The sequence below is a fragment of the Macaca mulatta genome, chromosome 1 (assembly GCF_049350105.2).
Source record: "Macaca mulatta isolate MMU2019108-1 chromosome 1, T2T-MMU8v2.0, whole genome shotgun sequence".
Classification (NCBI taxonomy): Eukaryota; Metazoa; Chordata; class Mammalia; order Primates; family Cercopithecidae; genus Macaca; species Macaca mulatta.
The window spans coordinates 175,826,067-175,850,184 of record NC_133406.1 but is presented as its reverse complement, the minus strand read 5'-3'; the positions used below and the strand labels follow the sequence as shown (position 1 = coordinate 175,850,184).

Sequence of the window (24,118 nt, the reverse complement as noted above, 5' to 3'; positions counted from 1 at the left end):
GGATAGTCTTAAATGTTTTTGGGTGGTTTTTATGGTTGTGTCTTTGTATATAAGATTAAAATTACGATATTGTATGCCTCAATTTCAACATATTATATAATAACATCTTGCATTTATTTCTTTTCTCGCTGGATTACTTCCTCCTAGGACATTTCGAAAGATGGTATTCTTGTGGTAAAAACTTGAGAACTTGTATAGTTGAGAATATTTTTATTTATTTGTGATATTAAATAACTTAGATGAATTTAAAAATCTAGGCTCAGAGTTCTTTTCTTACAATACTTTGAAAATATTAATTCATTATCTTCTTGAATCTAATGTTGATGCTTTGAGAAAGAAGATTATATTGGTTTGTTCCTTGTTCCTTTAGAGATATGTTCTTTTTAAATGGAAGCTTTTAGAAGGTTTTCTGTTGTTGTTATTGGCTGTGATGTTCTTAAATGTCACACAAAGAAATGTGACTAAGTGTGTTTTTTCTTTAGAAATCATGTTTGGGAGACTGTGAACCCTTTCATTCTATGCTCTTCAGTTGTTCTTTAATAATGGGAAATTTCTCAGCCATTATTTCTTCAAAGATCTTATTTTCTTCTCCTTCAGGGACTTCTAATATCACAGGTGTTGATGCTTCTACCTCCATTTTCTTTGTCACCTTGCTTTTTCTTGTTTGTTGGAATTTTCAGTTTCTTTAACTGGATCTTTAAGATCACTGTTTTGGGCCAGGTGCGGTAGCTCATGTCTGTAATCCCAGCACTTTGGGAGGCCAAGGCAGGTGGATCACCTGAGGTCAGGAGTTCGAGACCAGCCTGGCCAACATGGCGAAACTTGGTCTCTACTAAAAAAAAAAAAAAAGCCAGGCGTGGTGGCAGGCACCTGTAATCCCAACTACTTGGGAGGCTAAGGCAGGAGAATTGCTTGAACCCGGGAGGCAGAGGTTGCAGTGAGCCGAGATCATGCCATTTCACTCCAGACTGGGCAACACAGCGAGACTCTGAGATCTCAAAAAAAAAAATTACTATTTTGTTTTTTAGTCACATGTATTCTACTATTTAACCTATCTGTTAAAGCACAGGGTAATAATAATGCTTCATGAATTCCTTCAGTTTCTTTATCTATAGAATGGAGATAATACCAACTTTATAGAATTGGCTTTTTGAGGATTAAATGATCTAATTCATGTAAAGTGTTTAGAACAATGCCAAGTCTATAGTAAGTGAGGGCTGCTATTATTTTTTCTCAATACTTATGTTTTTCATAATCTAGCATTTCTCAGTGGTTATTCTTTATAACTGCTTGTCCTTCCTTCATGTTATGAGTAAAAATCCATTTTATTTTTGTAATGTCTATTACATTTATTTGACATTCTTATTATTTCCCATTCATGATTCTGCTTTCTGTCTTATAGGTGGTTCAGTTTGTTGCTTTTATTTTTTAGTGACTGCATTCTCCAAATGTCGAGCTATTTTTCTTTTGAATGTATGAATATAAATTTCCTGTGGGGGCTATCACCTTTCTGTATGTCACTGTTTAGAGGTTGTGGGGAGGGGGATGGACAGAGGGAAGCTAAAGCCTGGTCTCAGCTAGGGTTTAGGGAAGGCAGGCAAGGACCTCAGGGCAGAGAAGTTCTGCCTTCACCATCTAGGCTTGAGCCCAGCACTTTTCCTACCCCAGCCAGGCAGCCCTGCACCTTAGAGAGCCTCTCTTCATTTCCATTTCCACCCCTGCTCTTTTCCAAGTTCTTCCTTCCTCCGCTATAACTCTTCTATCCTGCAGAGTGGGTGTGGGAGGACCTGAGAAGGTCGGGGAGGTGGGAAGGTTTTCAGTGACCAGCTGGTCTGCCCGCCTAGTGTTATCTTGTCCCCATTGTCTCTGCACTTGCGTGCCATCCTGCTGTTCGTTGGTCCTATGGCTGTCACTGGGGTGATGCTGCTGTTTTCCCACCTTGCTGTCCTGGCCAAGAAAGCCACGCTCTCTGAAGGCAAACACAACTCAAAAGCCCTTCCCTGAATTATCCTGTGTGTGGACCCATGCACTCTCATGCTCTCTGCTGATGTTTACCTTCACATCTTCTATCTCCCTAGGGGTTTCTCACAGGCTTTATGTCAGTTTCTTGGATGCATCACCTTCTCCCTCTCAATTTCGCAGTATCTGGGTTGGCAAAAGTTTCCAGTTGTCCTTGTCAGTTCTCCATTTTCTCATAGCTAAAAGTTTTTATCTTTTATGTAATTATATATATTAATATCCCCGTCCATCAAGCTGGTTTTTAAAACTGAAAATTATTTCATATTTTTAGGAAACTACTCGATTGCATGTATGTAAGGCCAGCTCATTTTAATCTCATACTAAATTAATCAAGTAAAGACCTTTATAAAAGAGAAGATTTTGGGCCAGGCGCGGTGGCTAATGCCTGTAATCCCAGTACTTTGGGAGGCTGAGGCGGTTGGATCACGAGGTCAGGAGATCAAGACCATCCTGGCTAACACAGTGAAACCCCATCTCTACTAAAAATACAAAAAATTGGCTGGGCGTGGCGGCGGGCGCCTGTAGTCCCAGCTACTTGGGAGGCTGAGGCAGGAGAATGGTGTGAACTCGGGAGGTGGAGCTTGCAGTGAGCCGAGATGGCGCCACTGCACTCCAGCCTGGGCAACAGAGTGAGACTCGTCTCAAAAAATAAAATAAAATAATAATAAGATTTTGAATTATAAGGCAACCCACATTATTAAACTTCATTTTATTTTTATTTGAAGTTTTTATTTGTAAAATATAGAAACAGGGTTTCACTGTGTCACCCAGGCTGATCTTGATCTCTTGGGCTCAAGTGATCCTCCCGCCTCAGCGTCCCAAAGTGCCACGATTACAGGTGTGAGCCACTTTGCCTGGCCAATTAAACTTTAAATCAACATTATAAGAAGGCTCTTCTGTAGTATCAAAGTATTCATATTGTGTTAACAAGTTATTAATAACTTAAGATTCCCTTGTCATCCTTCTATTTGTATGATATGATGAGACTCATTGTACTAAATTGTCAGTCCTCTTAAAGCCAGTTGGTATTTACTTGAGACGTTCTATGAGGATTTTTTGCTGTATGTGTAATTGAGAACTGTGGTAGAGAGTATAAAATAGATATATAATATAAATCAAATTATGTTTATCATAAAATAGATCTTGTCAGATGAATGAGAATTTCTAGAAGAAAGCCTTTGAAATTATGTCTTTTGTACTTATGCTTGTTCTAATGTTTCTTATTTCTATATTCATTGCAGATGCACAGTAATCAAAAGGGCTTACTTCCAGAGCCAAATCCAGTACAAATTATGAAAAGTTTAAACAACCCTGCCATGTTGCAAGTTCTTCTACAGCCCCAGTTATGTGGACGAGCTGTTAAACCAGGTATGGACCATGTATGTATACTGATTAAAGAATGTTAGCATGAAGTTAATTTTTTCACATGTGAAATATGAAAAAATACATTTATTTGTGAAAAATATATTTAAATTAGTATAAAAATTTAAAAATTTTTCTAGGACCTGCTAATGAATTTTAATCAATAATCTGAGGTGATATATTTTGACTATTTTTGATATATACAATCTGCTTATGTGGGTTTTTTTTACTATTAATAAATGCTAAATATCAAACCTTCTGTTTAGCTCTTAGTAGACATGAATTTGTAGACCAAGGTAATAGTTAACACACTACATTGTTATAACCTGTATCCACAAAGAATTAATACTTTTCTATCTAATATTTTTAGCAGAATTATTTTGTTGAAAAGTGCCAAATTTTTGTTTCCTCTTTGTTCTTCCCCTTTTTGTTGTAAAATTGTTTCATTTTGTAGCAAATGATGAAAACATTATTATTTTCTAAGTATTATGCAAATCTTTATAATATCAGTATACATTAAATATCTACCTATTTAGTATTCTTTCTGTAGTAAGAGCTTACCTTCTGTGTATTTTGAAATGCACAACTTTTTATGTACAAAAGTGTCTGTTTTAGCATTATGAGGAAATGAATGCCTATACATTGGTCTCCCCTTATCTGTGTTCTTGTGTTCCACAGTTTAGTTACCTGCAGTCTGAAAATATTAAGTGGAACATTCCAAAAATAAACTACTTATAAGTTTTAAATTGCATGCTGCCCTGAGTAGTGTGATGAAATGTTTTGCTGTTCTGCTCCTCCTGCCTTGGCTATGAATTATCCCTCTGTCCAGTGTACCTACTCTGTATATGTTACCCACCCATTAATCACTTAGTAGCCATCTTGGTTAGTTATCACATCACCTGTCATGGTATTGTAGTGCTTATGTTCAAGTAACCCTTATTTTCTTTAATAATGGCCCCAAAGCACAAGAGTAGTGATGCTGGCAGTTTGGATATGACAAAGAGAAGCTGCAAAGTACATCCTTTCAGTGAAAAGGTTAAAACGTTTCCAACTTAATAAGGGAAAACAAAATGTGTGCTGAAATTGCTAAGATCTGCAGTAAGAATGAATTTTCTATCCACGAAATTGTGAAGAAGGAAAAAGAAATTTGAACATAGCATATATAAGGTTTGGTACTATTTATGGTTTCAGGCATCCACTGGGGGTCTTGGAACATATCGCTCGCTGATAAGGGGGATCTACTGTATTCAACATTTAAGTTCAGAGCAAATATGTGTAGAGCAAATATATTAAATTCATTTATTATATTTCCATCCCAACTGGTCTCACACCAGCTCACCTGCTGCATTTCAATTCTGGCAGTAACTACCTGGAGTTAGCACAGACCCCACAAGTTAAGAGCTCAATCTTCCATATGGCTACCCCCACTTTAGACCTTGACGCAAGTTCAGGGGATTTTCCAGGCCATGTGCACTTCTGACCAGCTAACTACAAATTTGCGAGTTCCCACAATGCCCTCAGGTTCAATAGTTCAATAGAATGGCTCACAGAACTTACGAAAGCACTATGCTTATGAGTACATAAGGACAGAGGCAAGGGAAGATACACTTAGGGAAAAGTCTTGGAGGGTCTTGAATGCAGAGCTTCTGTGTCCTCTACCCATCAAATCAGGCCATGTCACCCTCCCAACACATCAATATGTTTTCCATCTGGGGATCTCTACTGAACCTCGATGTCCAGAGTTTTTATTGGAGTTTCACTATGTCGGTGTGATTGATGGGCCCCATGATAGAACTCAGTCTCTACTTTGCTTCCATTCCCTGGAAGTTAGAAGGTCAGGCTGATATCCCATGGTGCAAAGCTCCACCTCTCCTTATAGAGTTGGTCTTTTGGCACAGCTGGCCCTCATCTGGAAGCTATCTATGGGTCCATAATGAGTTACCTCAGTAGCATATCAAAGACACTCCTGTAACTCAGGAAAATCCAAGGATTTAGAGTCTCCCTCTCAGGAACCAGGGACAAAGGCCAGTCAAATTCTTTATTATACAACAGTATTCATATTAAGTACTTCATATAATTATTTGTGTGTAAGAAGCAGCTTTGGTAGTTTTCTGGCTCAGGCTATTATGCAATTAGATATCTCTTTTACAATTTTAATGGTATAGAGATACTCTTTTTTGTCTTGACAACATGAAGGATTAGAAGCTTATTACTTCCCAAGGCAGCCTATTCCCTGGTTTGACAGTTTCATTTACTGGAAAGTTTTTATATTACTAATATAAGCAATTTTTAGCCACTTATTCTGGTTCTGCCTCTGAAGAAATACAGGATAAATGTATTCCTTCTTGCATAATAAAAGCCTCCTAATATTTGAAGACAACTACCGTGAAACCTCAGTCATTTTTTATTTTCCCTGTCTTCTTTTCTCCAGACCAGTTCTTTTTTTTACAATGCAACTTTATCAGTAAAATAAATTTCGAGCAGAGCCCCAATATATACCATAAATGTAAAAGATGTCAATTAAACAGATGAACCATTGTCAATCCATATATTTAGAAATGATCAAATCTAATGTTTTCCTTTTTTAAGATGAAAGTAAACATAAATAGAGGTGGTATTTTTTTCTGCAACTCTCTTTTTATGCATCTTATATCTCTTTGCAGATTACAGTTCTGTATTTGACTTTCCATAACATGTCACAGGACATGTGCTTTAAATCCCCCACAAGTTGTTCTCTTGTAGATGTAGTCTAGGTCTTCCGGGTTGTACCAAAATATGATGTACACAGACACAAACATACTCTGTAGATTGGTTTTGATTAGCACAGAATGCAGTGGGATTTCCTTCCTATTATCATTATATTTCCCTTAATGCAGTCCAAGATTATGTATTAGTGTCTAAAGCATACCACATTCTTAGGTCTTTTAGAAAGTATCATCTGCCTCTTTGGACTCTGGGTTATCTTTACTAATTCCTCTCAAGTATTATTTTTGTCTCTTCTTTTCATCTAAGACTAAATATTCTCCACTCTGCTGTTCTACTCAGATTAATGTATGGCCATATGGCAGTAGGCTTCTTTATGCTTAGCGCTCTCTCGATTTTAAGTAAGATGTTTGAATATTACACTGATGCAGAAGTTATTTCATCAAGCATAGCTTTTTCTTGTGTGGGGTGGAAAGGGAAGAGGATTAAATCATTGCCTCACTTGAGCACATACATAGCTGGAAAATGTATGGAAAGTTTCTTGATGTTGAGAAAAAGTGTCTTGTTAATAAATTCCATTTATTTTTCTTTTACTATGTCCTTTACTGTATCTTACCTGTAACCTTGCTATATCCTGAACTCCTCACAGAGGCCTTCTCTGAGCCAACTAAATTAATGATAAAGAATTGTAATTCTTGGCTGGGCGCTGTAGTTCACGCCTATAATCCCAGCACTTTGGGACACTGAGGTGGGCAGATCACCTGAGGTCAGGAGTTCAAGATCAGCCTGGCCAACGTGGCGAAACCCCATCTCTACTAAAAGTACAAAAATTAGCTGGGCATGGTGGCATGCACTTGTAGTCTCAGCTACTTGGGAGGCTGAGGCAGGAGAATGACTTGAACCCTGGAGGTGGAGGTTGCAGTGAGCCAAGATTGTGCCACTGCACTCTGGCCTGGGCAACAGAGCGAGACTCCATCTCAAAAAAAAAAAAAAAAGAATTATAATTCTTATACCCTTGCCCTGCTTCTTTATCATTGTATAATTTTAAAAACAACTGACATATACTATACATGTACTTGTTTATTGTCTATTTCTACCACTAAAATGGAAGCTCCAACTGCTATTAGATTAATTTCCCTCCCAGATCCAATTTTGATTATGTTACTCTGACTAAGCTGATCTTTTCTCTTCAATCTAGACCTTTTAACTGCCTTCAAAAATACAATAAATATAATTATTCTGGACTTTTTTATTTATGTGTGTACGTTCCTAATTTATTATGTAATCACTTGATAGTATAAACTGTATTTTTAAACAGCTTTAATTTAGGTATAGTTGATGTACATTAAACTATAGGTATTTGAAGTGTACGAATTGATATATTTTGATGTTATGTATATATTCATGAAATCTTTACCACAATCAAATAATAGACATATAAATTACCCTCCAAAGCTTCCTTTTGTGCATTTGTAATCCATCCACTACCCTGTCCCCAGGAAACCACTGATCTGCTTTCTGTCACTACAGTTTGTATTTTGTAGAAACTGGTATAAAAGGAATCACACAGTCTGTACTGTTTGGCTTCATTCACTTAGCTTACTGTTTTGAGATTCGTTCATGTTGTTACATGGATTAGTAGTAGTTTTTCTTTTTATTCCCGAGTAGTATTTCATTCTATAATTTGCTTATTCATTGATTTGTTGATGGACATCTGGATTATTTCCAGTTCAAGGCCATTACAAATGAAATCTCTATGGACACTTGTGTACTAGTCTTTATGCTTTTATTTCTTATGCTTTTATTCTCTTTGATAAATAACTATCTGTGGAATGGCTGAGTCATATGATAGATATATGTTTAAGTGGTGAGAAACTGCCTAGCTGTTTTCCAATGTGGTTGAGCCATTTGACATATTCACCATCAGTTTCTAGGGCTCCAGTTTGCTCAGTATCCCCGCCACTACTTGATCTGTTGGTCTTTTAAATTTTAGCCTTTCTAGTGGATGTATAGTGCTCTCTTACTGTGGTTTTAATTTGAATATTTCTTTTGACTAATGATTTTGAGCATCTTTTATTGTGCTTATTTGTCATCTTTGTATCTTTGATGATATGTCTTTTCAAATATTTTGTACGTGTTAAAACTGAGTTGTTTGTCTTCTTATCAAGTTGTAAGAGTGCTTTTTAATATTACATACAAGTAGTCTGTTGGATATATGGTTTGCAAATATTTTTTAACATTGTCTTTTGAAGAGCAAAATGTTTTATTTTGACAAAATCCAATTTATTATTTTTTCTTTTATAATTTGTACTTCCTGTGTCATATTTGAGAAATCTTTGCCAATTTCAGGTTTTTAAGATTTTCTTGTATGTTTTCTTGGAGAAAGTTTTATAATTTTATCCCTATATTTAGGTCTATGATCTATTTTGAGTGAATTTTAGTTTATAGTATGAGGTAAGAGTCCAGATGTTTTTTGTTTATGTATAGTTATACAGTTATTCCAGTATCATTTGTTTAAAAAGCTTATGTTTCATTGAATATTTTGACATTTGCCAAAAATCAGTTTACCATATATGCATGAGTCTGTAACTAAACTCTGTTCATTGATCTAAATGTCTGTCTTTATAAAGTACTGTCTTTATATCAATACTGTCTGTATACCAAAATACATGTGTAATAAATCCTGAAATCAGTTAGTATAAGCTTCAACTTTATTCTTCTTTTTCAAAGTTGTTTTGGCTATTCCAGGTTCTTTGCATTGGCTTATAAATTTTAGAATCAGAGTGCCAATTTCTATGAAAAATGTCAGCTGGGATTTTGATTAAGATTGTGTTGATTTGTATGCTAATTTAGGCAGAATTCACAACAATTCTGAGGCTTCTGATCGATAAGTATGGTATATCTTTTCAATTATTTTGAGGCAATATTTTATTTCTCCCAACAATGTTTTATTGTTTTCAGAATACGAATCTTATACATCTTTGGTCAGATTTATTCACAGTATTTCATATTTTTTGATGTTATTTTAAATGGTACTGCTGTCTTAATTTCAATGTCCTATTGCTAGTTGTTAGCATATAGAAGTATAACTGATTAAATACATATTTATCTTACATCCTACAGTCTCGCTAAACTCACTTATTATTTCTAGTAGGTTTTTGTTGGAATTTTCTATGTAGGTGATTATGTTATCTACAAATAAACACAATTTTACTTCTTTCTTTCCAACATATATGGCTTCTATTTTTTTCCTTGCTTTTTTGCATTAGATAGAAATTCCACTGTAATTGTGCATAGAACTGGTGAGAGCAGACATCCTTGCCTCATTTCTGATCTCATGGAGAAGGCATTCATTCTTTGATTATTAAGTATTATCTTAGCTAGAGTTTTTTTCACAGATTTCTTTTATTAAGCTGGGGAATTTGCCATCTATTTCTAATTGCCGAGTTTTAGCGTGATGATTGCTGGAATTTGTTGAATGCTTTCTCCATATATCGAGATGATCATATACTTTTCCTGTCTGTTAACATGATACATTACATTGATGATTTTTGAATGTTATATCAACCTTTTATTCTTAGGATAAACCTCACTTAGTTATAGCATATTATAATCTTTTTTATATATTGTTGAATTTGATTTAATAACACTTAGTTTGAAATTTTTGCACCTATGTTTATGAGGTATATTGGTCTGTAGTTTTCTTCCTTTGTAATGTATTTTCTGGTTTTGTTATGCTGCCTTCATGGAACAATTTGGAAAATATTCCCTCTCTTCAGTCATCAGAAGAGTTTGTGTTCAGTGCTATTATTTCTTGCTCATATGTTTGGTAGAATTCGCTAGTGAAATCAGCTGTGTTGAATTTTTTAAGGAAGATTTTTACACATTTAATTTCTTTAACATATAAGAGCTATTTCAGGATATTGTTGTTCTTAAGTGAGCTTTACTAGTTTGTATCTTTCAAGGAAATTATCTATTTTGTGTAAGTTATCAAATTTATTGGCATAACATTGTTCATAGTATTCCCTTATTGTTCTTTAATCTCTGCAGGATCTATAGTGATGGCTCTTTCACATTCCTGATATTTTTGTCTTCTCTCTTTCTTCCTGATAAGTCTGGCAAAAGGTTTATCAGTATTACTGATTGTTCCAGGGAGCTGGCTTTTGTTTTCATTGACTTTGTCTGGTTGTTGTCTGTTTTTTATTTCATTGATTTCCACTTTATTTCTCTCAGCTTACTTTGGACATATTTTGTTCTTCCTTTTCTGGTTTTTTAAAGTAAAACTAGATTATTCACTTGAGACCTTTCTTTTAATGTGTTTAGTATTACACATTCCCTTCTAAACACTGTATCTCATAAATTTTGAATGTTATATTATTTTCATTCATTTCAAAATACTTTTTGGTTTCCATTTTGATTTATTTGGTCCATTGGTTACTTGTGTCACTTAAGTTCCAAAATTTGGAGATTTTCTAGTTTTTTTTGGTTATTGATACCTAATTTAATTCACTTGTATTCAGAGAAGATACTTTGTACAACTTAAATTTATAAATTAGAATTTAGACTTGTTTCATGGTTCAGAATACAGGCTGTATTGGCAAATATTCCATGGACACTTGAGAAGAATGTGTATTCTGCTCTTACTGGATGTGGAGTGTTCTATACGTGTCAGTTAGATCAACATGGTTGATAGTGTTGATGTCTCCTATATCCTTACTGATCTTTTGTCAACTTATTCTATCAATTATACTGAGGAGAGGATGGGGCATAATGGGAGTCCTAGCCATAAGCAAAGGGTAAGAGCAGGTAGGCAAGATGCTATGGACATTTTCAGACTGTTTTTATTCTGATTGTTGTTTCTGTTGTTGTTATAAACTGGAAGATACTGTGTTCAGTAAAAGCTGTGAAGAAAAATATATTTCAGTGTTTTATAGTAAAATGCAATGATGATCTGAAAAAGAAGTTGTTGAAATTTTTAATCATAATTTTGGGTTTGTCTGCTTTTCCTTTCAGTTCTGTGAATTTTGCTTCATATATTTTGAAACTTTGTTATTTGGTGTACAAACATTTAAGATTGTTGCATCCTTTTGATTAATTGGCCCATTTATCATTACAAAATGGTGATCTTTATCCCTGGTAATATCCTTTGCTCTGGATTTTTTTATATTAAGATAGCCACCAGCTTTTAAAAATTAATATTAACATATCTATCCATAGATGTTTATATGTTTAATAAAATATATTTTAAGTTGCCGAGTGGGTTTGTGTTTTCTATTATCTTGGAAAATCCTTTTCTGAGATTTGCAGTGTTACTACTAGCTACTTCATCAATAATGTGTGACTTTAAAGTAATGTAGTTTTAAAAATGTTTTGATATCTATTATTTGTGGTTTCCATAATAGTTTTTTGAGGGAAGAGACTTCTATTAATCTTTCATAGATAATACATCTAGAGCTTTGTAATTTAGATGTATTTCCCCAGGTGGTCATTAATTTAACAAGAAGGGATGTGTCTTAAAAGCTCTGCTTTTTGTACTTCAACTACAGAATTAAAAAAAAATTAACTCCTCCACTCAAGTTTTTGTCGTTAAAAAATTTTTAATTGACATGTAATAATTATACATATTTATGGGGTACAGACTGATAGCCCAATATGTGTATATAATCTATAATAATCAAATGAAGGTAATTAGCATATTAACCACCTAAAACATTCATCATATCCTTGTGTTGGGAGCATTTAAAGTCCTCTCTTTTAGCTATTTGAAAATATACAATAAATGTTTGTTAACTTAGTCACCCTACAGTACTATAGAACATGAAAACTTAATTGTCCTATCTAGCTGTAATTTTGTATTCATTAACCAACCTGTTCCTATCATCCCCTTTTGCCTTCTGTTCCCAGACTCTAATAACCATGATTGTACCTTCAACTTCTATGAACTCAACTTTTTTAGCTCCTGTATATGAGGGAGAACATGCAGTATTTATCTTTATGTGCCTGACTTGTTTCACTTAATATAATGTCCTCCAGGTTGCTGCAAATGACCAGCTTTCCTTTTTTCTTATGGCTGAATAGTATTCCATTGTGTATATGTACTACATTTTCTTTATCCATTCATCTGTTGATGGACACTTAGTCCATATCTTGGCTACTGTGAATAGTGCTGCAATAAACATCAGGATGCAGATCTCTCTTCAAGATACAGATTTCCTTTTCTTTGGTTTGTTGTTGTTTGTTTTTTGAGATAGAGTCCCACCCTGTTGCTCAGGCTGGAGTGCAGTGGCATGATCTCAGCTCACTGCAACCTCTGCCTCCTGGGTTCAAGCGATTTTCATGCCTCAGCTTCTCAAGTAGCTAGGATTACGGGCGTGCACCACTGCACCCTGCTATTTTTGTGTTTTTTAATAGAGACAGGGTTTCGCCATGTTGGCCAGGCTGGTCTCGAACTCCTGACCTTCAGTGATCAACTCACCTCAGCCTCCCAAAGTGCTGGGATTACAGGTGTGAGCCACTGCACCTGGCCATGATTTCCTTTTCTTTGGATAAATATTCGTTAGTGGATTGCTGGATCCATATGGTAGTTCTGTATTTGTTTTTTTGAGAAACCATCATACTGTTTTCCATAATGGCTGTACTAATTGGCATTCCCTCCAGCAGTGTAAGAGAGTTCCCTTTTTTCCGCATCCTCACCAGCATTTATTATTTGTTTGTCTTTTTGATAGTTAGAATTAGCCATTCTAATTGGGGTGAGATGATATCTTACTGTGGTTTTGACTTACATTTCACTGATGATACAGATGTTGAACATTTTTTCATATACTTGTTGGTCATTTATATGGCTTCTGAGAAATATCTGTTCAGATCCTTTGCCCATTTTTAAATTGGATTAATGGGGGTGGTTTTATTTTTATTTTTATTTTTGCTGTGAATTGCTAGAGTTCTGTGTATATTCTAGATATTAGTCCTATGTCACATGAATAATTTGCAAATATTTTCTCCCATTCTACAAGTTATACGTGTTCACCTTATTGATTGTTTACCTCATTGTGTAGAAGCTGTTTAGTTTGATAAAATCCCATTTGTCTATTTTTGATTTTGTTGCCTGTGCTTGTAAAGTGTGACCCGTAACATCTTTGCCCAGATCAATGTCCTCAAGTGTCTCCCCCATGTTTTCTTCCAGTAGTTGTACAATTTTTAGCCTTGCATTTAAGTGTTTAATACATTTTGAGTTGGTTTTTATATATGGTGAGAGGTAAGGGTCTAGTTTCATTCTTTTGCATATGAATATTCTATTTTCCCAGCATAATTTATTTGAAGGGGCTATACGGAAGTTATTTGTCTAAGTCTAGTAATATTTTCTCTAATTCTCCACACTTAATTCCCTATCACTTGCAGAAGAGTTATTTTCTGTGTACCAGTTTTCCACTCAGAAATGCCTTTTTCTCATTGAAGTAGATAATAGAATTCTAAATGAGTCCTCTTCCACGTATCCTCACATTATTATAACTTTCCTGAAATTATGCTGGAATGAAACATTCCCTCCAATCCTGCATACTCTGGGCACTTCCTCCTTTGCTAGAGAGAATATTGAAAACTGTTGAATTAAATAGTTTCCTATGGCTGTCTCACTGGTATCATTCTACTCCTGAAAACCAAGAAGTTATATCATTCTTGTCTTCTGAGGCAGTCCCAATGTAGACTTAGATGGATACTAAAAAATTTGGTTAGAATGAGGATTTATTTCATTCATTTATTTATTTCACCTGTCATAGTACAGTGTTTTTTTTATTTTACTACATATATATTACTAGTGTATATCACTAGTACACTGTTTGTATATTATATATATATATAATTTTATGTATTATTATTTTGAAATGGAGTCTCACTCTGTCAGCCAGGCTGGAGTGTAGTGGCGTGATCTCAGCTCACTGCAACCTCCGCCTCCCAGCCTCAAGCAGTTCTCCTGCCTTTGCCTCCCAAGTAGCTGGGATTACAGGCATGTGCCACCATGCCTGGCTAATTTTTGTATTTTTGATAGAGACGGAGTTTCACCATGTTGACCAGGCTGGTCTCGAACTCCTGACCTCAAATGATCCTCCCACCTTGGCCTTCCAAAGTGCTGAGATTACAGGTGTGAGCCACTGTGCCCAGCCTAATTTTGTATATTATGATTATTCCAGTTATTTTACAATAGTTAGATTAAATTTCTTCATATATTTTCTATCTCATGGTCCTTTTTGTGTCTCTATCTATTCTAAAAACATCCTCCCCCGCTTTTTTTTTTTTAAAGTGAGAGCAAGTTTATTAAGAAAGAAAAGGAATAAAGAATGGCTTCTCCAGGCCGGGCGCAGTGGCTCACGCCTGTAATCCCAGCCCTTTGGGAGGCCAAGGTGGGTGGATCTCAAGGTCAGGAGTTCAAAACCAGCCTGGCCAACATGGTGAAACCTCGTCTCTGGTAAAATACAAAAATTAGCTCTCTTCGGTCCGTGCTTCCAAGATGACAAAGAAAAGAAGGAACAATGGTCGTGCCAAAAAGGGCTGTGGCCACGTGCAGCCTATTCACTGCACTAACTGTGCCTGATGCTTGCCCAAGGACAAGGCCATTAAGAAATTCGTCATTCAAAACATAGTGGAGGCCGCAGCAGTCAGGGACATTTCTGAAGCGAGCATCTTCGATGCCTATGTGCTTCCCAAGCTGTAGTGAAGCTACATTCCTGTGTGAGTTGTGCAATTCACAGCAAAGTAGTCAGGAATCGATCTCGTGAAGCCCGCAAAGACCGAACACCCCCACCCCAATTTAGACCTGCGGGTGCTGGCTCACATCCCCCACCAAAGCCCATGTAAGGAGCTGAGTCCTTAAAGACTGAGATAGACTATTCTCTGGAGAAAAATAAAATGGAAATTGTACTTTAAAAAAAAAAAAGTTAGCTGAGCATGGTGGTGAGTGCCTGTAATCCCAGCTACTTGGGAGGCTGAGGCAGGAGAATTGCTTGAACCCAGGAGGCCGGAGGTTGCAGTGAGCAGAGATCGTGCCATTGCACTCCAGCCTGGGAAATAGAGTGTGACTCTCTATCAAAAACAAACAAACAAACAAACAGACAGACAGACAGAATGGCTGCTCCATATAGCAGCCTGGACATACAGGCATGGACCACTGGTTGCCCATTTTTTTCTTTTTTTTTTTTTTTTTGAGACGGAGTCTAGCTGTTGCCCAGGCTGGAGTGCAATGGCCGGATCTCAGCTCACTGCAAGCCCCGCCTCCCGGGTTCACACCATTCTCCTGCCTCAGCCTCCCGAGTAGCTGGGAGTACAGGCGCACGCCACCTCGCCCGGCTAATTTTTTTTGTATTTTAGTAGAGACGGGGTTTCACCGTCTTAGCCAGGATGGTCTCGATCTCCTGAACTCGTGATCCGCCCGTCTCGGCCTCCCAAAGTGCTGGGATTACAGGCTTGAGCCACCGCGCCCGGCCCTGTTTGCCCATTTTTATGGTTATTTCTTGATCATCTTGATTATATGCTAAGCAAGAGATGGATTATTCATGAGTTTTCCAGGAAAATGGTGGGCAATTCTCAGAACGGAGGATTCCTCCCCTTTTTAGACCATATAGGGTAAATTTCACACGCCGCCATGGCATTTGTAAACTGTCATGTTGCTGGTGGGAGTGTAGCAATGAGGACGGCCAGAGGTCACTCTTGTCGCCATCTTGGTTTTGGTAGGTTTTAGCCGGCTTCTTTATTGCACCCTGTTTTATTAGCAAGGGCTTTGTAACCTGTATCTTGTGCCGACCTCCTGTCTCATCTTGTAACTTAGAATGCCTAACTTACTGGGAATGCAGCTCAGCAGGTCTCAGCCTTACTTTACCTGACTTCTATTCAAGATGGAGGCACTCTGGTTCAAACATCTGTGACACATCCCTGCCTCCCTTTTGTAAGTGTTCTGTTCTAAAAACATCCCTTTTGAAGCGTACTCTGGTATTTAGACTCTTAGACTTGATTATGAGTATTGTTCCCATTTATTCTTTTTATGTCTGTGTACAAGTTTGCAGTTTCTTTTGATTTTTTTATGTAAATATTTGTGTGTACATATATTGTCTTCTCAATTGGATTTTATATAAGCTTTTCAAGGACAAGGATTGTATCTTGTCCCCTACTCCTACCCTCTGCCAAAATGCCTGAAATACCTAAAAAACCACTGAATAAATAACATGGGTTCAAATGAGTATTGTGCTTATTAAAAGGTGGATATGTTTTGTTGCACTAAATTCTAGAGAAGATTAAGCCTAGATTTGGAGTTTTACGATTATGGCAGAAGGCTTTTGAATTTTAAAACAAATTCCAGGGTTGAATCTCAGGGAAAGGTGCCTGTCACTTTTGACCAGTGACAAAGTCACTATGTCATTGAACTTTCAGTGGATTTGTTAATAGTTTAAAGAAATATTCATTAACCCTTTTCGAAGCTTGGTTTTTTTAAATTTTTAATTCCATATATATATTAAAGTTTTTACTTTTATTTTCTCAAAGCCGTTCTTGGGACACCTCACAGCTTGCCACATCTGATGAATCCATCCATCTCTCCTGCATTTTTACATTTGAATAAAGCACATCAGGTACATAAATAACATTAAGTACTGAAGCTTTAAATATTTGGAGTGAATATCTTGTTTGTTCTTAACACTTAAAGTTCTCAAGAAATTAAATGAGTATTTTGCTTTTAAAGAAAATCTTTAATAAGTATAGCTATGTAAAATTATAACTTAACGAGTACATCAGATTCAATTAAGCTAACCAAAGCAGTAGTTATATACCACAATAAATATTATTGATTCCAATTTGTATGGCATTAAGAAGGAAAGAGGTATATTTTTTCGAGATAATAAATCATTTGTTCAAAACAGGGCTTCTTATGTGGTCTTAACTCAAAAAAATATTTCTAGAAAGAAAATATCAATGAACAGTAACTCTTAATTCCTAAAATTTAATGAATATTATAAAAAACAACTCATGTATATGAGAATAGAGTATATGTTTCCTACTTTTTTTAGATAAATATTTTAAATGTGTGTTTATAGATTTAAATGTCTGTAATATTAGAGATAAGCATTACTCATTAATTTCAGGTACTGTTTAAGAATATAGAATTCTAATTAAAATCAAACAATATATAATAGATGCTTAATATAAGTTGAATGAATGAATATCTGGTCCTAAATCCGGCTTTTATTTTTCATCCTTAGAATCTAACACAGGACTTGGTGATACATTATAGAGTTTTTATTCATTCATTTACTCAATGTATTTTATTGAGTATCTGACATATATGTATTAGACATTGTGCTAATCATTGAGGCTACTGTGTGGAATGTAACATTTAAAGTCTATGTTATTATAGAATTTCAACCAGTAGGGACAACACATTAAACAGTTAATTACAATAAGGAGTGAAGAGTAATATGAGAGGGGAAGTTCAGAGTATTGATAATATTCCCTGTATTTTAAGAGAAAGACCAAAATGCTTTACCTTTAAGGCCCATACATTTGAGCTAGCTCCTCCTGCCTCTCAGCTCACTACACATCACTGTCCCACTACAACAGCCTGGTTTTGGTCCTCAAAGGACTTTGTTTTCTCCTCCTTCGGTCTTTTCTTCTGCTGGTCCTTCTTCCTGGAATGCGAATGCTTCCCACCCCAACATCACCTAATTCCCTCCCAGACTTCAACTACAGCCTTCCGATTGCAGTACAAGAATTAGTTCCTCCAAGAAACCTTCCTTGAATCGTCCAGGCTAAATAACATTCCTCCACTATTTGTTCTCATAGCCCCTTGCATTTTTCCTTCATATGATTATCATGTGTAATCATGTGGGGTTTTTTAATTATTATTAATTAATGGCTCCCTTCCTTAGGGGACTGTAAGATCTATGAGGGCAGATCTTATTGTACTTCTCACTAAATAGCACAGTGCCTGGCACATAGAAAGTGCTCAATAAATCTTTGTTGAATGATTAAATGAATAAATAAATGAATGAATAGAATGTCACTATCATTGAAACCAAAAAGGGGTGAGAGGAGGGAAGGAAGGATGAAAGAATGTAGAATTAATTTCATGACTGCATGGCCCCCCTTGTATATTATTAAAAGAATTAACTAACTTTGCCTGTTAAGTTGGAAAGTGAAATATTATGTTTAGAAGCAATTACTTTTACTCAGATTGACTGGAGAATTGAACTTTAAAATGAATCGGGTTATACAACATGTAGCTTTTCAAAATTAAACTAACAACGTTTTGTCATTTTCACAGAGCTCAGTTATGGGTAATACTTCTAATTTATTCCTTCAGAATCTTTCTCATATACCACTGGCACAACAACAATTAATGAAGTTTGAGAATATTCATACTAATAATGTAAGTATGATATCATTTTTTCTTTTAGAATCAGTTCATTTCTTTTCTAGAATCAGGTTGTGGATCAGGTTGTTTATGAATTTTCACATGTGTAACTTTTTTTAGGTTATATCTTATGGCCATGGGTCTTACCTTTTTTTCTTCTTTTGTAGAAACCCGGCTTACTTGGAGAGCCCCCGGCTGTGGTATTTCAGACTGCACTAGGGATAGGGTCAGTGCTTCCATTGAAAAAGGAGCTGGGACATCATCATGGAGAAGCACATAAAAGTAAATGATGTGTATTTACTGAGAAGTCAGTAAACAGTCAGGTTTGAGATTTAAAGATAGTTTACTTATGTTCTCCTTTTATTTACAGGGAGGTCAAATTTGAGTTTTATTTAGTCATTTAAAATTTTGAGAACCCTCTTGGCTTTTTCTATTTTGAATATTGGTAAGTTACTGATGGACTTGCTTCCATGCCAAGATAAGACTTTCCCTGTTGGATATGCTTTAATATTTTATGCAGGTTCACAGCAGTGCAAGGCAAAGACACAGATCCCTTTGAGACTGACATGCTGCCCACTGGGCTGACAGCACATATGGATCCATTTGGGATAAGAAACCTTTCACTTTTATTTTTAAAAATCTAGTATTTATATATTTAAAGTTTGATTATTTATTTGTATTATTAAAAAAAATTGAACCTCTAAATCAGTAGTCAAAGAAAACTAATGTGTGTACTATGTGCTTCTAAAAACATGGCAAACAAAATAGCTTTTTTGGCAGGAAAACAGGAGCATGGTGTTATACTAAGACTTCTTATTTGAATGTGATTTTGAAGGGCGCATTTTCAGCTTGAAGCTTAATTGAAATTTGCTTAGAAGTGAGCATGCTGAGTAAAAACAGAAGGTCCACCAATAATTTTTTTAAAAAGTCAATTAAATATGGGTAGCTTACTTAACCTTTTGTCCAGTGATCAAATAACTTAGTTCTGACTGTTGAAATTGACTGGACAAAAGTTAAGCCAGTGAAGAAATTTTGTGATATCATGGGGTCTGTCTTTCCAAAAAATTAAATTTTCTATGTCTAAAAGCTTATGTAAATGTGTATTATTTGTGTTGAATTAACTAATAAACTATTTACTTTAGTATATGCTGCTTTAAGAACATTGAATAGTGTCCAGATAACTATATTCTAAGCATTAGGGGGGGAACCAAAGCATCCATCTCTAAATGATTATTACTGAAAATAATTGAAGAAATTTGTTTAGTAAATTTATAAAATGGTAAGTCTTAGTTGTCAAAATTAGCTTTTTCCATTTAATTTTGACCTATAGATTTTTTAAAAGGTGGAACGGTTCAGAATTTTCCTATTAAAACTTTTAATAGGAATGTTGCCAGCCTGGGCAACATGACAAAACCCTGACTCTACTAAAATACAAAAAATTAACCAGGCATGGTTGCACACGCCTGTGGTCCCAGCTACTCAGGAGGCTGAGGTGGGAGAATCACCTTAGCCGAGGAAGTCGAGGCTGCAGTGAGCCATGATTGGCGATGGGAGTGGGACCCTGACTCAAAAAACAAAAAAACTGTTTTTATTTCTCCCAGAATTTCTTGTTATTTTCTATAAATAAAAACATAAAACTTTCATGTATTAAATTTAGTGCTTATCTGTTAACAAATACTCATTTAAAGAAAGAAGCCAGTGATATACTGATAAGTGTTTAACAACAAGCTCTCTAGGTTGAAAAAACGTCTTGATTTGTAGCATTTGTGCATTTCTGTTTGTGAATACTCCAACTGTGACTGATTTCAGGTTACCGATATGAAGACATTTAACTCAATAGCTGGGAAGGGGTGTGTATTAATAGCTCTCATGAGCTGATGGAAGCCAGCTAACCAAATTTATTATTGGATTCAGTCAAACTTCATTAAATTTTACTTTCAGATAACTTTTTAAACTTAAAACTTAATTATTTCCATCAGTTATGGAAACAGTGAAGCTGCAATGAATGGGCATTAAAAAAAGCACTAATATAGCTTAAATGCCAATTAACAATTATATATAGAATTTAAAAACTTAAAAATTTCATATATTTGAGGTTACCCTGAAAGTTGCTGAAAATAAGAGCATTATTACTATTGTAGATTTTTGTTTTTTCATAAAGGAGCCCACTAATTAACAACCTCTAACCTTACCTTTTGCTGTTATCTAACAGGTACAAATTGGTTTCTCTGCATTTTGCTCATAACTTAACAAAATCAAAAGGACTATTGCGAATAAATATTTTCTAACTAAAAGCTTTTTGCATTTGTGATTTGCTACAGCATCTAGCCTGATTCCAACCCAAACAACGATAACAGCTGGAATGGGCATGTTACCATTCTTTCCAAATCAGCACATTGCTGGACATGCTGGGCCAGGGCACAGTAATACTCAGGAGAAACAGCCAGCCACGGTGGGAATGGCAGAAGGAAATTTCTCAGGGTCGCAGCCTTATCTTCAGAGCTTTCCAAACCTTGCTGCTGGAAGCTTGCTGGCGGGACACCATAAGCAGCAGCAAAGCCAGCCAAAAGGCACAGAGATAAGTTCAGGGGTAAGAAAACTTTGCGTGCACACAGATGTGTATATACCTACATATGTATATATATTCCATTTAAATTGTATCTTAAATTGTCATGTCAATGAAATGATGACTTTCTCATAGTTTACATTTACTTCTCAAAATTGAAGAAAACATTGCAAAATGTTTGCAATTTAAAAAAAAAATATGTTATTAAAAATAAGCAAACAAAAAATCCATTTTCTGATAAGTTATGCTAACTGGCATTTGGGACTACCTTAATTATTTGCCAGTTTGTAAGTAAAGTAATTTTAATTTGTGTAAAATGAGTTATGTCTCTTATAAATAATTTATATGTGGATTATTTATTCCTTAGAATAAGGAATTTCCAAAAAGTTTGTGACATACATGGTTTTCAGAAATACTTGATATTTTAAATATAAGATATAAAGTAATTTAAGTTCAGAATTTTGTAGTTTGAAAAAGCTTAGGAGTATCAATACTTATTCACTTACATAGTAATGTTATTTGTAAGGCTAAGTACGTGTTAATGCTGTTCTTTAAAATATACTTTTTGTGTATCTTAAATATGTAGTTAGTAGCTAAAGTATTTTAATATTTAAAGGCAGAACAAATTTTATCTGGAAAATATCAAAACCAGCTATTAAACTCTGGTCTGTTCAAACTAATCTGGTCTTTCTTTTAATTCTGGAAGTGTTTACCCAATCATTTTATTGGTTAATATACCACTGATATTTATAAATGTTGTAATAAGTAGGTAGACTAAAGTACATCTAATTTTTATTATATTTGTACCCCAAAATACACTGTGGTTTGTAAGTGGTATAAAACTTAGGCTTAAGCAGTTTGTAAGGAAAAAAATCTGTGTAGTTTCTTGTATTCAAATGTCAAAATAATAATACTGAATTTGTAAGAGATTTTAGTGTTACCTAGCCATAGCAAGAAGTATGACTAGAATGCCCTACAATTGTACATTGAGAAAGCTAAGGCAGTTCTCTCTTTTAAAAATTTTTTTATCTTTTACTTTTTTTTTTTTTTTTTTTTTTTTTTTTTGAGACGGAGTCTCGCTGTGTCTCCCAGGCTGGAGTGCAGCGACGTGACCTTGGCTCACTGCAACCTCCACCTCCTGGGTTCAACGGTTCGCCTGCCCCAGCCTCCCAAGTAGCTGGGACTACATGCACGCACCACCATTCCTGACAGATTTTTGTATTTTTAGTAGAGATGGGGTTTCACCATGTTGGCCAGACTGGTCTTGAACTCCTGAGCTCAGGTGATCTTCCCACCTTGGCCTCCCAAAGTGCTGCTATTACAGGTGTGAGCCATTGCGCCTGGCCGTCAGTTCTTTATAGAATAAATTTTAAAAATTTATCTGCAGTGTTCATTGCTTGGGTCATTGAGGGAAACTGCACAAATAAAACTTGTATATGAATACTTCATATCTCTTTGCAATCTTTAGTTCACTGCAAGCATCAGAGTCTTTAGAAGAACTGTGGATTTTAGGTGATTCACAAAATGGGCAAATGAGTATGTCTACAAGAAGACAGCCAAAATAGGGGCAGGTTCTGGAAAATAAGTCCTGTGAAGAAGAATTCAGGAGAAGTGGATATATGGAACCTGGAAAGAGACAACCAAACATATACATTGTTAAACCTATTTAAAGAGTAGTCATATGGTATTATGTGTACCTCCAGTGGGCAGAACTACCTATTAAGTACAACATACAATAAAGCAGATTTAGGCTTAATATAAGGAAGAACGAGTCAAGCTTTTAAGCAGAGAGAAAGTTTATTTCACAAAGATGTGACTGTCATATCACCAAAAGCAATTAAGCAGACCCCAGGTGAGCATCTGTATAGGATGTCATGTTAATATAAATGATCCCTCTTCCTCTCAGTAGGGGTTGGACCAGGTAACCTCAGTGTTTTCTAACTGTGAGATTTGTAGACTTGGCTGAAATAATTAGTTTAACTTTGCTTTAGATGTTTAGAACTGCATCTTTAATATTGTGTTGGCCAGTAAGTCTTGAGTCTACCTTTTTGTTTCCAGAATCACCTCTAGTGCAAAAAAAAAAAGAAAAAAAAAAAAAGAGAGCGAGAGATTTGGACTCTAACTCCCAACCTTTGAGAATTTTATTCAGGGAGACAGGGATAATATCCAGTTTCTGTTTATTGGGGTAAAATTAAAATATACGTAACATAAAATTTACCATTTTAAGTGTAGAGTACTGTGGCTTTAAGTACATTTACAGTGTTGTGCAGCATCATTGCTCTCCATCTCCAAAACTTTTTTGTCATCTCATACTGAAACCTGCACCTGTTAAATAATAACTCTCCCTTTTTCCCTCCCACTAGCCTGGGTAACCACTGTTTCTACTTTTGTCTTTATGAATTTGACTATTCTAGGTACCTAGGTGACACAATATTTGTCCTCCTGTGTGTAGCTTAGTTCACTTAGCATAATGTTTTCTAGGTTCATCCATGTTGTAGCATGTATCCAAATTTCCTTCTTTCCTAAGGCTGAATAATATTCCATTGTACATATATACCATGTTTTAATTCAGCCATCCATGGACATGTGGGTTGTTTCTACCTTTTATTGTGAATAATGCTGCTGTGAACATTGGTATCTGAGTCCCTGCTTTCGATTCTTTGGGGTATATACCCAGAAATGGAATTACCGGATCATACCATAATGCATGTTTAATTTTTGTTGGAACTGTCATCCGTTTTTCCACAGCAGCTGCACCATTTTACATTCCTGCCAGCAGTGCACAGGGATTCTAATTTTCCAACATGCTCACCAACACTTGTTTTCTGTTTTAGCTGTTTGTAACAAAAATACCATAGACTGGGTGATTTAAATAACATACATTTATTTCTCACAGTTTGAGAGGCTGGGAGTTCTAAGAGAAGGTGCCAGCAAATCCAGTGTTGATGAGGATACTGTTCCTGGTTTTCAGATGACCATCTTTTCGTTCCATTTTCACATGTTAGAGAGCTGGAGCAAGCCCTTTCATGTCTCTTCTTATAGGAGCGCTAATCCCACTCTTGAGGGCTCTACTTTCA

The 24,118-nt window shown here is 35.6% G+C and overlaps 1 protein-coding gene and 1 pseudogene across 5 annotated transcripts in view; both read left to right on the top strand.

The window, feature by feature from the left end:
* The window catches only part of RAVER2 (ribonucleoprotein, PTB binding 2), an 86,279-nt gene that overhangs the window by 41,163 nt on the left and 20,998 nt on the right, over positions 1–24,118 (top strand). For 3 of the 5 annotated variants that reach the window (XR_001445773.3, XM_015141708.3, XM_015141715.3), the window contains exons 5-9: positions 3,261–3,387; positions 16,612–16,697; positions 18,386–18,490; positions 18,643–18,757; positions 20,797–21,065. Coding sequence is in view for 3 of the 5 variants with exons in the window: in XM_015141708.3 (XP_014997194.2) it covers positions 3,261–3,387; positions 16,612–16,697; positions 18,386–18,490; positions 18,643–18,757; positions 20,797–21,065 (702 nt within the window). In the remaining 2 variants the exon portion in view is untranslated. The remainder of the gene's footprint in view (positions 1–3,260; positions 3,388–16,611; positions 16,698–18,385; positions 18,491–18,642; positions 18,758–20,796; positions 21,066–24,118) is intronic. The other 2 variants (XR_013401230.1, XM_015141714.3) reach the window with 1 other exon arrangement.
* On the top strand, positions 14,439–15,060 carry LOC698059 (small ribosomal subunit protein eS26 pseudogene; annotated as a pseudogene).